General features: G+C 42.3%; 1 protein-coding gene across 1 annotated transcript in view; it reads right to left on the bottom strand.

Annotated features, from left to right (window-relative positions):
* Borcs5 (BLOC-1 related complex subunit 5) overlaps positions 1–16992 on the bottom strand; it is an 86656-nt gene that overhangs the window by 21923 nt on the left and 47741 nt on the right. The window contains exon 3 of the mRNA XM_041633327.1: positions 11696–11853. Within this exon, the coding sequence (XP_041489261.1) occupies positions 11696–11853 (158 nt within the window). The remainder of the gene's footprint in view (positions 1–11695; positions 11854–16992) is intronic.

Raw genomic sequence — 16992 nt, 5'->3', positions numbered from 1 at the left:
CACAAATGTAAGGAATCTAATAACCTGAACTCAACAGAGAGCCATCTGCTAACAAGACGGTTTTACTCAGAACAGTGGCACAAGCTATAATACTTCTGTATCATCTGAAGGTTACACAGGCCAAGAGTACAGCTGCAGCCTGGCCTACTAGCCCTAACACAACTCTCACAACTGTTATTTTTCCATGACAGAATTAAAAAGCCTATCAATTGATAGGATGAAGTAACTGAAGACTCTAGGAAGCTGTTCATTTAACAAGCACTCATTGTTTACTACAAGCCAGGCATTATTTTAGGCCCTGCAGCAGTGAGTCAGCTTTCCATTACTATAAAAAACAAACCCTGATATAACCAGATTAGATGTTTATACTAGTCTTTAAATTTGTGCCACAGTAACTTGAAAGACAGGAAGCATAGAATTTTCTGGAAATGCTGTTTCCTGCAGCAAAGCTGGCATATTAGAGCTTGCAAGAGAGGACAACTCCTCACTCTGGCCATAAAGGAAGAGATTAACACTACACAGGGTAGGGTTTCTTTGGAGGGTTTGGCATCCATGAACAATCTGGGGATTTTTTTCTGGGTGGCTCTGCCACCTCCCAACAGTGTGACCCTGGGAACCCATTTGGGCCTTTGGTTGACATATTAGATCTAAACTATCATAGCACTAATGTTCAAATTTACTAACATTCCTTATTATTTTAAATGTAGGACATGGAAGATTTTGTTTTGTTTTGTTTTTCAAGACAGGGTTTCTCTGTGTAATAGCCCTGGCTGTCCTAGAACTCCTTCTGTAGACTAGGATAACCTCGAACTCACAGAGATCCACCTGCCCCTGTCTCCCAAGTGCTGGAATTAAAGGCATGTGCCACCACCGCCCAATCTGGGAAGATCTTTTTAAAGCTCCAGTTCTGTTTCTATAAACTATGTGTCCTTAATACTACCTATGCACTAACTTACAGACTATAGGCATTCTCTGGGGTTCCTTACAGGGGAAGGCTACCACCAAAGCCTCTAATACTGCCAGTCTGTGAAAGAAGGAGACAGAGACTCTGGAATCTGGTATATGTGGCTAACACCAGGAGAGCTGACAGTAAGTAGGGCTGCTCACACAAGCTCAGAAGTCAGTGTCCGGAATGTAAAGGGAGTTAAATCTCAGGAGCAGGAGCAGTCAAATAACCAGGCTGTACTCGTGCCTAGCCAAAAAACACAAGCCTACATTTCCAACAGGCAAGTAATAAATTCGACTCGGCCCTCTTCCAGGATTTCTGTGTCTTGGCAGGGCAGGGATGGTAGAATGGAGCATGGAGCCAGGCCTGAGGAAGCACTGTGCAGCATGCCTTACCGCCAGAACTGGAGTGCACCCAATCTCCCATCCACATTTCCTGCTGCCCAAGGAACCAGCTGTAATTCCTACTGCAAAGAAAGGCTGTTCAGAGGAGAGGTTGGGGGGGGGGGGGGCGGAGATAACTACACTGTACAGTCTCAACCTGGAATTTATATCAGAATAATGTGTGAGACAGAAAAAAATTGTGGACTTTTCTGGAAATTCTTTGTCTCAGTATTTAGACAAAAGGAAGTCAGCCATCTAGCCCTTTCAGCCTATTTTATAATTTCAGGTCAAGAAAGCAGAAACGGAGGCCAGAACATGTTCGAAGCAGGGACAGGAATCAGAATGTTATCTGCAGAAGGTTCGGTCTGCAGTGGCAGGCAGAGCTGCCTGGCCAGCCAGTAGTTCACACTACTCAGACTGTAAGATGAAGGCACAGCGAGTGAACATTAGTGCCAGCGTAGACGAGGGCTCTCTGCACCATGGGAACCACTCCTACTTGTGATCAGTCTTTACCTGCAAGGGCACACAGAGCAGCACATAGTACAGAGCTCACACTGCAAGTATCTACATCCAGGTCTATATTACAGGAGGACACCCCTGCAGGCTCCCCTTACCCTGCCCCCATACCCTATATTCTAGGTGTAGACCCAGAAACAGTAGCTCTGATTAGTACATATTTCTTCACACTTCAATTGTCCATGGTGTAAAAAAGAAAAGAGCAACTAAAAGTGAAACGACAGGTTCCAAACAAGGAGAATATAAGTATGTGTTTCTCTTAGATGATATTTGTACTCAAAGTACTTCAGATTTTGGAGTTTTTGGTTTTTTTATTTGGAATATTTGCTCATCCCCAAACTAGCAATCTGAAATTGTAAGTGTTCCCAAACCTAATACTGTTTGCTTCTCAGGTCAATGCTCAAGAAGTTCCATATTTTGGAGCATCTTGGATTGAGATAGTGGATAGGATGCTCACCTCATAGGAGAAAGAGTGGAAAAGAATAACAGCAATCAGAAGATCCATCAGTCAGTAATGAGCTTGCCATGCAGACAAGAGGCCCAAGTCTGACCCCAACCCACATTCTAAAAAAGCTGGGAGTGGTGATGTATGCTTGTCCTGCCGCACTAGTGATCCCTGGGGTTTGCTGGCCAAACACCCTAGCCTAACCAGGGAGGTCCAGACCCTGTCTCAAAAAACAAGTTAAACACCTGAGGTTGACTTCCGGCTTCTGCACACTTGCATGCATACATGTACACATATAAACATACAATTAAGCTTTTAATATCACTTTAGTCATTAATTAATAGAAAAGTCTTGGGCAAGTCCTAAGTAAACTTTAAGGACTGAGGTTTCTTGATCTGTGCAGTGAGTTAGAAACTTCAGAGTCTGTTTCCAATCTATATAATCATGTGGCTTGAGCAGGGACTGCAACTCTTTCTTCACCAAAACCCCTTCCAATGCTTCTCAGCATTTTATGTTAATGGGACATATTAATGCCAACACACCTAAGAATTAAAAACACAGGCACTATCAGAATCAGACCGGGGTTTATTCTTAAGTCTTTAAACAAGAACATAATAGCATCTTAACTGCAACAAAATATGCCTAGTAGCTTTATTCTGGGTAAAAAGCTATGAAAATTGTCCAGGGACAGCAGCTAAAGTAGAAATGTGACCAAATCACAACCCAAATCAGTGTGACAGGAGAAGCTCCATTATCTCAGTTGCATCTTCTGCCACTTGCCTCCTCCCTAGTTCCTCATTGTTATTAAACATTCCTTCCCTGAGAGAGACAGAAACAGTAAAAAGCATCTACTCCTCCTCCTAACATCCTAAGGACAAATCTGGATATGACTCCACTAGTTCACCCTGGGGAACCAATGAGCTCACCAGGCTTCCTTACGGAGAGCGGAGAGCGTGGGTGAAGGGTTAAAGGCAAAACCATAAGTGGCCTTAAGGCGTGGCTTCCCCAAGGTTGCATAGGTGGATCCCGCTCTCCTTGTCATTCCCCACCTATATCCTTTAGCCCCACCCTCAAGGCATGTACAGTTAATGCAGAATTGATTGCATGTGCATGGTTGAGAGACGTGGCAGGATACTCAGGTGAGGGGCCCATGACCCTCTCCACTCCCTCCTTTTATGAGGGCAGAAAAATACAGTCAACAGGCACAGCTGTGATGGTCTTTTGCAAGCAGGCCCACCAGAATGCCCAAAGATGTGGCAGCTTTGGCCGGAAGGTACAGTCTTGTTCAATCCCAACCCCAAAGAAAAACACACTAGTTGGTAAGCAATCACCTTCTCTTTTGCCTTTCAGTAAACCCGAATTTCAAAGATAGATGTAGCTTAAAATGTAAAGTGTTTGTCACCTTCCATCTTTAACGAAATGACAAGATACCAAGCAAACCTCCAAAGGTGATCAGAAGTGATGTGTCCATTGCTTAGAAGCCAAAGACAACTATTTTACCAGCATCTATTTCTACATCTCCAGAAGACCCAAGCTTCCTAGGGAGTGAATTAGTTTTCTATTCCTAAGCATTACTAGAATCAGACTAAAAAGATAAGTTAACTACAAACATTACAAAAGTCACATATTTCTGGCATTAAATAAATCACTCAGGGTTTGTGGGAAAAAAAAAACCACAGTTCTCAGAAAATATCTGCCTTGTTTCTATCACATGGGTTGTTGAGGGCAGGGTTCTAAATGGGCCAGTACTTAGTCTGCTACTAGGATCAAGAAACTTCACATGAAGCCGGGCGGTGGTGGCACACGCCTTTAATCCCAGCACTCGGGAGGCAGAGGCAGGCGGATCTCTGTGAGTTCGAGACCAGCCTGGTCTACAAGAGCTAGTTCCAGGACAGGCTCCAAAACCACAGAGAAACCCTGTCTCAAAAAAACCACAAAAAAAAAAAAGAAAAAAGAAACTTCACATGAACCAATTCATGGCAAGGTCAGGCTTTCTCTGTCACCACACGTACTGAAGACAACGGCTGACACTGTAGTATTGACTGACTGTACTGCAGGCCCAATTCTAAGCATGGTACCTCAGGTAACTCAGTTAACCTCCTCCAACCTGTCTGAGGCAGGTACTGTTCTTATATCTCTGAACAGACCAGGAGACTGAGGCTTTTAAGGATTGAGTAAACCAGTCTAAACCAGTCTGAGGCTACACAACTCCTTGCTGTGTGGCTCTAGTGTTCACAGAACTATTATGTGAAATGGCTCACAAACGCAAACACCAGAGTTCCAACACGGCAAACCCCAAAAGAGAAGTGACTGCTGTAGTTCTCTCAAATGCATCTCATGTGAAGTTTCCAGCTCCATATTCTCTCTCTCTCTCTCTCTCTCTCTCTCTCTCTCTCTCTCTCTCTCTGTCACACACACACACACACACACACACACACACACACACACACACACACAGAGTTAAAAACATAAAAATTCCCTTCAATATTTTTTCACTTGTATTTTAATTTTGGTCACTATATTATGACTATGGGTAGGCTGCTTTAACTGACTTCAATTGATGTATCTAAATAATGAGATACTCGACCAGGGGATCTCAGAGGTCCTCCAAATGCCAATATGCTGTGGTCCTTATTGCAGAAATATGACAGTTTCACCAAAGCCCAAATCTATTTCTTCACTGTCCCTGAAGTCCCAAAGCTAATTTTTCTCTAAGACTGTCAAGCTGTCTCCCACCTGTCTATACAGACATCTATCCTAAGACCCATTTTCTCTAATACTTCACTTAGCCTCAATTGCTCCAGGATATCTTGATCTCTCACACAGACATTCCATTATACGTTGCAACTGAATGTTCCCCATTGACAGCACTCCTCTGACAGTGTTTCATTGATAGTGATGTAGCTTTCATATTTTTGTCCTGTGTATTTTCATATCCTCAACCAGACTAATCTTTCAGAGAATAGGGACTAGGTCACATTTCCCTTTAATCCCCAAGGGACCCCCCTCTAAGTGGGTATGTCACAGTTGCTCAGCAATATTGGTTGAGTGATGGATAGGGAGTCACCATACAGCCAGCATGTGGTCAAGATCTACCATAAGGCTGTTGTGGAACTTTTGTTTAACTATGCAAAGATGTGTTGCATTTGTTTAACTATGTAAAGATGTGTTGTTGTTTTGCCTTACCTGCCTAAGGCACCTGACTGGTCTAATAAAAAGCTGAATGGCCAATAGCAAGAGAGAAGGTATATGTAGACCTTCCAGGCAGAGAGAGTAAGTGAGAGGAATTTAGGCTCAAGGAGAAAGAAAAAGAGATTACAAGGAGATGACAGGGGCCAACCAGTCACTTCATGGAGGAAGCAGAAAAGTAGGACTTACAGAAAGAAAGGAAGGTAAAAAGTCCCAAGGCAAAATGTAGATGAAGAGAAACAGATTACATTAAGTTAAAAGAGCTAGTGGGACAAGCCTACGTTAAGGTGGAGCATTCATAATTAATAGTAAGTCTGTGTCTTTATTTGGAAGCTGGTTGGTGGCCCAAAGAAAATGTCAGTTATTCAAGGACTTCTTGAATTTTGCATACAAATGGATGGAAATAGAATACACTATCCTGAGTGAGGTAAGCCAGACCCCAAAAGAGGAACATGAGATGTACTCACTCATATTTGGTTTCTAGCCATAAATAAAGGACATTGAGCCTATAATTCGCGATCCTAGAGACGCTAAATAAGAAGGTGAATCCAAAGACAAACATATAGGCATCCTCCTGAATATTAACCTTCATCAGGCGATGAAAGGAGACAGAGACAGAGACCCACATTGGAGCACAGGACTGAAATCTCAAGGTCCAAATCAGGAGCAGAGGAGAGAGAGCACGAGCAAGGAACTCAGGACCGCGAGGGGTGCACCCACACACTGAGACAATGGGGATGTTCTATCGGGAACCCACTAAGGCCAGCTGGCCTGGGTCTGAAAAAGCATGGGATAAGACTGGACTTGCTGAACATAGCGGACAATGAGGACTACTGAGAACTCAAAAACAATGGCAATGGGTTTTTGATCCTACTGCACATACTGGCTTTGGGGGAGCCTAGGCAGTTTGGATGCTCACCTTACTAGACCTGGATGGAGGTGGGTGGTCCTTGGACTTCCCACAGGTCAGGGAACCCTGATTGCTCTTCGAGCTGATGAGGGAGGGGGACTTGATCGGGGGAGGGGGAGGGAAATGGGAGGCGGTGGCGGGGAAGAGGCAGAAATCTTTAATAAATAAATAAATTTAAAAAAACAAATAAATAAAAAGAAAAAAGAAAATGTCAGTTATAAATGGTGCCTCACACAGGGCACCAAATGTTTTAATTTTGGCACAGTGGCTGCACCTTAATCTACTGCTATCTCATCCAGCAATTACAACTCCACAGTTACTGGCCTTCTCCTCTAGTCTGGCAAGAATTCTGCTCCTGCAGGCACAGGCCCTGTCACTGCCACTAAAAGCAGCTTTAACTAAATCTCTATCATTTTAATTATGAATAAGGCTCAAGATTCAAAGGCTGGGGTGAAAATCTGTGAGCTCAGAGAGGCTGAGTAGCAACTAGCTAACCCTCTTTCTTTGCTGGCATCCATGGAAAACCTGTGATTCTGCTTCACCAGACCAGAAAAAGCTATGCAACTCCAAACCACAGCTACTACTTCTCTAAATCTTCCAGATGCCCTCTGATGCTCTATGATTACTTTCTGTCAACTAGCTGCTAACACATCCTCCTGACCCAAGGTTAATTTTATTTAATTAATACAAATGCAAACCCAGAATTCACAGTGTGATCAAATATCCCCCAACAGGCTATGAAGGCAGCCATCTCCATTCTTGTTCTCCCTTCTTAGATGTATGTATTTGTAAACATAAATTTATCATTCAAGAGAACCACCCAATTTTCATATTAAAGGCTTATCTAAATTTGATATTCTTTAATGTGAATCAAAAATGGTTAAGGTTGGTTTCCTTTTGATATGAACAAAGAGATCACAGGGGCTGTAGCTTTGTAGGTGTCTGCTTATCTGCTGCATATTCTTGGTGATCACTAAGTCTTTACTTTTCAACACACACGGCATTATGTCACTTCTTCACACTTCCAACCCAAATCTTTAGGAAGCATCTGGGGTAAGAGCAGAGAGTCTGTGCTTGCTCAAAATTACGTGTTCTGTCTTATTCATCTGGAAGTGACTAATTCCAACCCTTGGGTTTGCAGGGAGCAGAGACAGATGCATGTTTCAGGGGTTTGCTAACACTCACTTGCTGAAACACAGAGGACATATGACATCACCAACGAGATCCTGAAACTGTCCCTCCCACTGCCCTACGAGCTGCTGAGGTACTGCTCAGCACTGTAAGAACTGCTCCTTATTTTGTAATAATCCTGAGTGACGAGAGATTGACTATTCCATCTCTGAAATGCTTGGAGCCAGAAGTGTTTCAGGAGGTTTTAGTGTTGATTTGGGGATAACTACATAAACATAATGAGATATCCTGTGGATGGGACCTAATCCTAAAAATGAAATTTACTTATACTTCATATGTATCTTACATACACAGCTTCAAGATGATTATACATGGTATTTTAGCATGTCTATGCAGTATTTGTTTGCTTGTTTATAATGCTGGGGATAGAGCTCAGAGCCTTGACCCAACCCTTGGGTTTGCAGGGAGCAGAGACAGATGCATGTTTCAGGGGTTTGCTAACACTCACTTGCTGAAACACAGAGGACATATGACATCACCAACGAGATTCTGAAACTGTCCCTCCCACTGCCCTACTAACTGCTGAGACAAGCTACATCCCCAGCTCTCTGCCTGTGCATTGACTGTAATCATCACATTAATTCAGATGTAGGATTTTACACTTGTGGAAACCTTTCAAATTTTAGAGCATTTCAGATTATGGATTTTGCACTGGAGATGCTCAATATATCCTGGCTACTCAAACTGAATTTCAAAGTTCCTCAAAGAGAATTTTAAACTCAGTTTAATGTGTTTATGTGAGTGCTCCAGAGCACTGGTTCTTAACCCTGGCTCCATATGAAAATCATGTAGAGTAGTTTCATAAATATTAGCCCCTAGCTTCCCCTCCCTCTGGCCAATGCCCTTAAAAGAGTTTGATCTAATTAATTAGAAAGGGATTGGGCATCAGCACTTTCCAATCAGAAAATAGTTGGCTACTCCCATCACATTCAGGCCACTATTGTACCAATAGGCATAGCATTGCTGGCTGGTTGGTACTGTAGCTCACAGAGCTCACAGCTAGGTAAGATTTGATGACTAACCCCCACTCCCATCCCCCAACAGCCTATACAGCCCTTCTGGTACTTTGAAAGCCAGCTAGAAAGGAAGAAACTTCTAGATCAGCCCCAGCAGACAGTAAGTGACTGTGGAGTTCTTGGTTCTAAATGGACATAGGTATCATTCCTACTCCCACAAGGCTCATGGAACAATACAAAAGAGGAGGCAGAAAGAGTCTAAGAGCCAGAGGTTGGGTAGGACTGCTGTAAAACAGTGCCCTTGCATTCATGAACTCACATCAGCTGTGATTATCTAAATAAGAACAAGGCCGTCAACATTCCGGCATGGATGGGAGAGGGTCCCATAAAGCCCATCTCTGGCTGAGGAGATACTGGTAGCTGATGCCTCCTGGAAGAGGACAAATCACTGTTCTTCAGGAGTGTAGCTCTGGAAGGGGCTGCTCATGCTCCAGCAGATGCCCACACCCATGCACACATGGGCAGCACTAACTGCGACTCAGTGGGCCATAGAAAGAAAAGGAAGACATGAAGTTAGAAGCGTGCTGAGGGCATTGAGAGAAGGGGATATGGGATGGGTATGATCCAAAATACATTGTATACCTCTCCAAAATTAGAGAATAAATAAAAAATACTATTGAAAATGCATTAAGACAAGAAAATGGAAGGAAGCTACTTGAAAAGGGTCAACAGAGGCATGAAGGACAAACAAGCAAGGGTAACTGAGAGGTGAACATGATCAAATTATAGGGTACACATTTATGAAAATATAATGAAACTGGTTATTTTATAAAGTGAATATGTGCTAATAAGAATCTTTACTTTTATGGGATGTAAACAGATGTTATTTAAGACAAGTGTTTTGAGGTGAAATTAGTTTGGAATGTATGGGTTATATTTACTGTGAGACTCCTAAGAACTTTAAGTGTCTGTGATATGAGTTTCCAAGGTGTGGTGATGAATATGCAAGAAGCTTAACCTACATGGGATGAGTTTTTAGGACTTGTTTTGGAAAGTAGCCCTTTATAACAGTGGTTCCCACATCCTAGCTAATGAAGGACAGCATTAGGTATCATTTGGCAAGCTTATTAAAACAATGATTCATGGGCCACACCCTAGGGGAGGGAGAATGCATCATTCAAATGAACAAACTGAAGTGATGCTCATGCATACCCGCATTTGGGGATAAGAGCTCTATGGATTATACTATAGAAAAGTAAATAATACTTGAAAGGCCAGGGCTGGGAATATAGTTAAACTGGTAGAGTACTTGCCTAGGCTGCCCAAGGCCATAGGTTCCAGTCCCATAGGTTCCAGCACTGCATAAATTGGGAGTGGTGGTGCACACCTCTGATTCCAGCACTTAGAAAGCAGAAGCAGAAGGACCAGAAGTTTAAAGTTATCCTCACTTATGTATCAACCTGTACTACATGAGACCCTGTCTCAATAAATACATTTAGGGATACATCAATGCCAAGCAGCAAGGAAGGTCATATTGAATAGAGTCAGATAATAGCACTTGCTATGATTTGGACATGAAATCCTCCTCAAAATGTTCCTGTTTTGGAGACTTGTCTCCAGCATATGGATCCAATCACTGGAAGGTAACTGGATCGTGAGGGCTCTGACATAATCAGTGGATTAACCCCTTGATAGCTTGATGTCATGTACAGGAAGATGGGGGCCTGGCTGTAGGATGTATGCTGCCACTGGAGGCATGCCTTTGAAGGATGCTTTATCCTTGGCCCCTGCCTCTCAGCTACCACAAGCTGAACACCTCTACTCCACCACATGCTTCCTGCAGGCTACTGTGCCTTACCATGACCCAGAAATAGTGGAGCCAAGTGGCCATGTACTGAAACTAGAATCAATTTGTGTCAGGTATTTTGCCACTGTGATGTAAGTTTGATAACCAAGTTTTCTACTCATGAAATAAAAATACGTATTTTCATATCATTTATGAAAAATAGTGCCAAATGTTGAAAAGTACTACTATAGCAAATGACTACTTCAGAATCCCAATATGCAGGAGGTTAGGACAGGATCAGAAGTTCAAGGTCATTCCCTGCTACATAGCAAGTTGTAAGTTAGCCTTGATACATGAGGCCCTATCAATAAATAAATAAATTTAAAAACATGGTACAAATATGTAGTTACCAATAACCATAGTAGGTTCATGGTTTGAGCACTGAAATAATGTATTGACCACACACATTTTTGAGAGAACTGAGTAATAAGCAAATATACATTCTAAAATTTTCAGTCAAGGAAGAACTAATATTCCTGCTGTGAGGTAGTATCATATGAAGGAAATTTTGAGAGCTTTATCTAGGAGAAATTACTCAGGAGGATGGTACCACTGGGTTTGTTCAGTTGGCCATGGGCCATCAACTCTGATAAGAGAAGATGAACATGAAGAAACAAACAGTTGAAGGGTTGCCGGTCACTATACATTGCTTTCCAATTAGTAATAAAGATAAACAACCAAGTCTGTTTTTAGAGATTCTGAAGTAGTCATTTGCTATAGTAGCACTTTTCAACATTTGGATCAGCCATATTCAGTTTACATCTGGGGATGGAACCCAGTGACTCATGCTTGCTAACCATCTGCAGCCCCAGCCTGTACCAAGCTCTTTGCTTGTAGGCAATTTCACATGAATGATACTGTGTCTGTAGTCACAAAAGCATCTAGGGTTAAAAAGACATAATCACTTACTTATAGCCAATAAAAACCACTGGACATTTCATGTACTAACACTGTGAAAAGTAAGAGTAAAGAATACACCAAGTCTCCTACATTAAAAGTAAATAATTTTCTACTTTGAGAAATATAAAAATTATACACAAGAAAAAGCTAAGCACAGATATAACTAGAGCAAATGTACAGTGGCAAGACTTTGTAAATACTAACACAGCTACCAACCACGGAGCAGCCTACTCTGCCTTGCTACCACTGTTAGGGCCATTTCCTGTGCTTAGAGGAATTAAACAAGCCTGACCTTGTTTAATAAACAGCTGTGAACCCGGAGTCAAACCCCGGCAGTTCTCACCTGGAACATCTTTACCAGATGACTTACTACAGTCATAAGTCTGGGATAGTATCCCCCACAGGGATGTTACCTCTTTGATTCGCTTGACTAGAGCATTCTGATCAAAAGCAACTGCTTCTGCACACTGGTGCAGGTGATCTTGGTACCGTAGGCAGAGCTGCAACACCTGCTGAGAGTCCAGCTTCTCCAGTTTGGCATTTGTTGGGGACGTCTGTCCACTCAAGAGCCCTTCAGAGGAGAGAGGGGAAAATGAAATGAGAATTACTGCTGATAAACTTGGGATTACCTAGCTGAAGTTCATGGAGGCTGGGAAAGAGACACTTAACTCAGCATCCTTTCTCTACGCAAATGAAAGTCAATGCAACTACCCCTGGCAAGGCAGCAAGCACTCCCCAGCCACTTTTACCGTGTGCTTCCTCTGCATTACTTTCTTAGCCCTGTTTTCCACATGACGGAGCCAGGACACAGGCTGAGCAACTTTCTGATCATCACAAAATGAGCAGTGGCTTCCCTCAGACAGAGCTCCTGGCCTTAGCGCACTACTTCAACGTATTGGGAAGACATGCCTCTTCTTGACTGAAAAGAATGGAAGATGCATTTACTTAATTTTAATTATTATTGGTTACTAATATGGCTACCTGGAAAATGTATAAGGAAATTACTAGAATATGATACCAAAATTAAAACAAAAGCCAGACTGCCAGCTAACGGGCCTGAAAGGCTGTGTCTTTTCCTAACACTGGTTGGCTTAGCTGTAGTACACCAGTAAGCACAGGGGACTATGTTCTCAAAACCTTCACACTGAACCACCATGCTTTCCTATAGGGGCATATGTCAGGTAAAATCTGCTTCAGAAGAAATCAGTTCAATTACAGAGGCTACTACACTTGCCTATGATCAGAAGTCCTGACTAGAACTTAAGCCCATGGACATTTGGTTACCAAGGCAATGCAAGTGTGATATGAAGCAAGCCCCTCCTACATATTCCCATGAATTACTGACATTGTATTTACTGTTGTTAACCTATTAAAAGTTAAGACTGATGAAATTCTTTAGTGTTAAAAAATGCATGCTTCTCACAAATATTTGAAATAATAGTTAATACGTCACAGGTTAACATATAACCGATTTTGAGGAAAATATTTTTATTTTCCAAAACATAAAAGTCAGAAGGGTGATGCTGGTTTCTATTTTCACAGGTCTTTTTAGTGGTTTGCTTAACAGAAAGTGCTGGATCCTCTTAGCTCCCCTGCTTGTAAGTCAGCGTCTCTCCTCACAGAGTCTCTGAGGAACTCCACTATACATCCACTATACACTTCTAAGACTGGCACTGGTGTGCAAATTATGTTCGAGTAGTATCACAAAAATAGTTTGACCTCAGAGACTCCCTTGTGACACCCGTCCTCCAGCTGGCACATTCTGAGAATCATTCATTCTGTCATATTGTCCTGCTCTTAACACTAGAGCACAAGGAATACCAAACATACATGACCCTGGGCATGTGCTGGGCCTCCCATGCCAAAACTCAGCCTGCCCTTCCACCATCGGGCCCTTGCTGTTCTCATACATGGAAATTCGACCCAAGGTTTTTCCCTCGCCGGATGATGTGCAGTGGGCCATGCAGCTGTGCTGTGTCAAGAATCCTCAGGCATGCTACACAGTGCTCACATCCTCAAGGGACTCAGCCCTTGGAGGTGGAAGCATGAGGATCCATAATGAATCCAAGGTCAACCTGTGATACACGAGACCATGTCAAACAAAATAAAGAATTAATTATATTTCAGGGTAGAATTTATGTTTTAATAATTAATTTGTAAGTGGGATTTTTCTTTTTTATGTTTTATTGCAATATAATTTTCAAACTATAGGAAATCAGGAAGTAAAAGAATACCCAAACACATCTATGTTCCACAAGTCACATTTTATAATACCCAGACCTTCTCTGAGTCATTAAAGGAAAAAAAAGCAGACATTAGCCAGGCAGTGATAGTACACACCTTTGATCTCAGAACTCTGAAGCAGAGGCAGGTGGATCTCTGAGTTTGAGGTCAGCCTGGTCTACAGAGTGAGTTCAGGACAGCCAGGGCTATACAGAGAAACCCTGTCTCAGAAAAACCAAAAAGCCAGAAAGCAAAATAATAATAATAATAAAGCAGGCATCATGATTCCTCACTACATAAAAGACATCTGTCCATGTTTACTGAGCTCAGACCTGGGCTAATGGACGCCATTTATTATGTGGTGCTTGCGAACGGCAAACACTGGTCATAGTTCTTAAGAACATGCTGAAGCTACTCTCTTTATACAGAAGTGAGGAGTGGGCTCCAAGGACTGGGTGAGGTAGGGATCCAGAGAGACATTAATAGAGCCAACAAATTGCCAACTATACCCATCTCTTAATGTAAAGTGTTAAGGGGAAAAATCATGGGGGCTAGAAATTCAGTTTCCATTTTTCTGAGTTATTTTACGTTAAACATTGTAACAGTTAAAACATAAAATATAGTACAGAGCCATGTGCTTATTAAATTAGGCCATTGCCAAACTGAATGTCTCAACCCTGAGAGCTTAGTTGTAAAATTAGAAATTAACAGTATAATGTTGGACACATATTTTTTAAATGACAGAATCTAGAAAGTAGACTCTAATATTTTGGCGAAAGTTACTGGAAAGGTATAATTAAATAACATGCTATAAAAAATGAAAAGAACCCCCTCTGTGTGAGCTAAATGCTAATGTCCTCACCAAATTGCTGTTTGAAATCCCACAGTACCTGTTTCCACATCCCAGCACTAGGATTACAGGTGTGCACCACATCTGGCGCTGTGTGTGTGCACATCCTACTGTGTGTGCGTGCATAGCTCAGTACTACTATGAAGATCAGAGGACAACTTGTTTGATATAAACCTTTAAAACTTCTTTAGCTTTTAATGTTTTTATTAATCTTTTGAGAATTTCATTCATGCATAAAATGAATTTTGATAATATTCATTGCTTTCAGACCCTCTTCTCATGTCCCTCCTAACTTCTTGTCCTTTTTATAAGTAACCCATTGAGTCCAGTTAGTTCTGCTTATGTACCTCTGAGTGTGGGATCATCCACTGGAACCTGGTCAACCAACCAGGAACCACACCCTGAATGAAAACTGACTCCTTCCTCTAGTAGCCATCAACTGTCAAGAGCTCTAGAGTCTGTCTCACCCAGCACTAACTGGGTCCTAGGAACCAAACACAAGCTGCGTACAGCTCTCAGCAAGCACCTTTACCTGCTGGATCTTCTTGCTAATGCCATGCCTGTCATTTTCTGTAAGTTCTAGGAGCCCAACTCAGGCCCTCATGGTCACACAGCATGCACTTTACCCAGGAGTCAACTCCCCAGCCCCTGATCTTGCCTTTTCTAACCAGAGCTGTTTTCTTGCCTTTATTGTCAGGTGTGTGTGTGTGTGTGTGTGTTTGTAAGTAGACTAAGTGCCTTACCCTGCTTTCCCACCTCATCAGTCCTACTCGTCCCTTTCTAAGAATTAGAATGGTAGGGCTGATGGTGGGGCTGAGAGGTGGCTCAGCTGGTCCAGTGCTTGACGAGTGTGCACAAAGCCCAGGTTCAGGCATAGACTAGGCATTGTAAACGGAGACTGCTCGTTGGTTCCCGGTAGCCCAGACCCAAATAATCACACAGAAACTATATTAATTACAACATTGCTTGGCCAATAGCTTAGACATATTCCTGCCTAATTCTTATATCTTAAATTAACCAATTTCTATTAATCTGTGTATCACCACAAGGCTGTGGCCTACTGGTAAGGCTCTGGTGTTCAGGCTGCAATGTTCTCCTTCGGCAGCTATATGATGTCTCTTTGACTCCGCCTACTTTCTCTCTCTACTTCTCTGTATGGATTTCCCACCTGGCTATACTCTGCTAAGCCACTGGCCGAAACAGTTTTATCCGTTAGCCAATAAAAGCAACATATATACAGAAGGACTTCCCCACATCAAGACATGGTGGGCAGGACTAGAATCCCAGCATTATTTTGTAGGTAGAAGCAAGAAGACCAGGAGTTCAAAGTCATCCTTTCTACACAGCAAGTTGCAGCCTGGGCTGTATGAATTCCTATCAGTGCCAGACAAAAGTAGTGCATGCCTTTAATCCCAGTACTAGGTAGGCAGAGGCAGGTGGATCTCTGTGAGTTCAAGGCCAGCCTGGTCTACAGAGTTCTAGGATACACAGGACTATTATATAGGGGAACTTTGTCTTGGAAAACTAAAAGAAAAAAAAGAAAAGAAGAAAAGAAATCCAATTCCCCCCCCCCAAAAAAAAAACATCAAGAACTTTGAAGTGGCACTCAGTCCTTAAGAGAAACTGTGGCAGGGCAGGGCATGGGAAGTCTTCCTTCAGCCAAGTCTCAGTGCTTATCTGGACAACAAAGTACATACAGCTGTTCCACAGGTGATCAGTGGGCACAAATCATATACCTCAGTGTCATCAAGAAATGTCCCCTCCAGTTAAGAACTTAGCATTTCACCATCTCCCTTTCCATCCAAATAACTAAGTCAAATATTCGAGTCCTCTGATTTCTTGAACAATCTCCAGGCTCACAGGCTTGTTCTCTATTTGAATTCATCTGGTAGGAAACAGAGACACTGAGGGATATGGCAAAGGTGTGAGCTCTGCGGTCAGGTAGACTCGGGATAATCCAGAGATTGCACTGAGTGCTATGTGGTGGTGGTGGAGTCATCACACTTCTCCACACTCGAGCCCTGCATGGCCTGTGACATCTACATGGTGCTACATCTGACACATTACATATGCCATTTATACCTTTTCACTCTCTCTTCCAAAGTCTCCAGCTCCCAACTACTGCAGGAGTCAAAAAAGCAGGGCTACAAAATCTGTCTGTAGGGCTGAGCTAGCTTATCATACTGAATGTGTTTGTGTGTGGGGGGGGTGCATTTGCTAGGCACATATCACTGTGGGAACTCCTTGTAGGAAATACCAAAAATACAATTCCACTTTCCAAGGTGACTACTAGAAGAAACAGATAATAAATACAAGAAGGCAAAAAAAAATTTGCCGGGCAGCAATGGTGGCACACACCTTTAATCCCAGCACTTGGCAGGCAGAGGCAGGCAGATCTCTGAGTTCGAGGTCAGGCTGGTGTACAGAGTAAATTCCAGGACAACCAGGGCTACAGAGAGAAACCATGTGTTGAAAAACCAAAATGCAAATGAACAAACAATAAACCAAAAAAAAAAAAAGTAAAGAAGGTAAATTAGAACAGGAACTAAAATAAAAATAATTTTAAAAATCCAACTTAAAGAGGAATTTCTCAAAATAAATCTTAAAAGGGCCAGTCAACAAAACAAAACATATAAT

This window comes from Microtus oregoni, unplaced genomic scaffold, assembly GCF_018167655.1.
Source record: "Microtus oregoni isolate MIOR12 unplaced genomic scaffold, Mior012 000002F_ref0000024, whole genome shotgun sequence".
Lineage (NCBI taxonomy): Eukaryota > Metazoa > Chordata > Mammalia > Rodentia > Cricetidae > Microtus > Microtus oregoni.
Note: the sequence above shows the minus strand (reverse complement) of the source record. Positions and strands in the feature narration are given on the sequence as shown.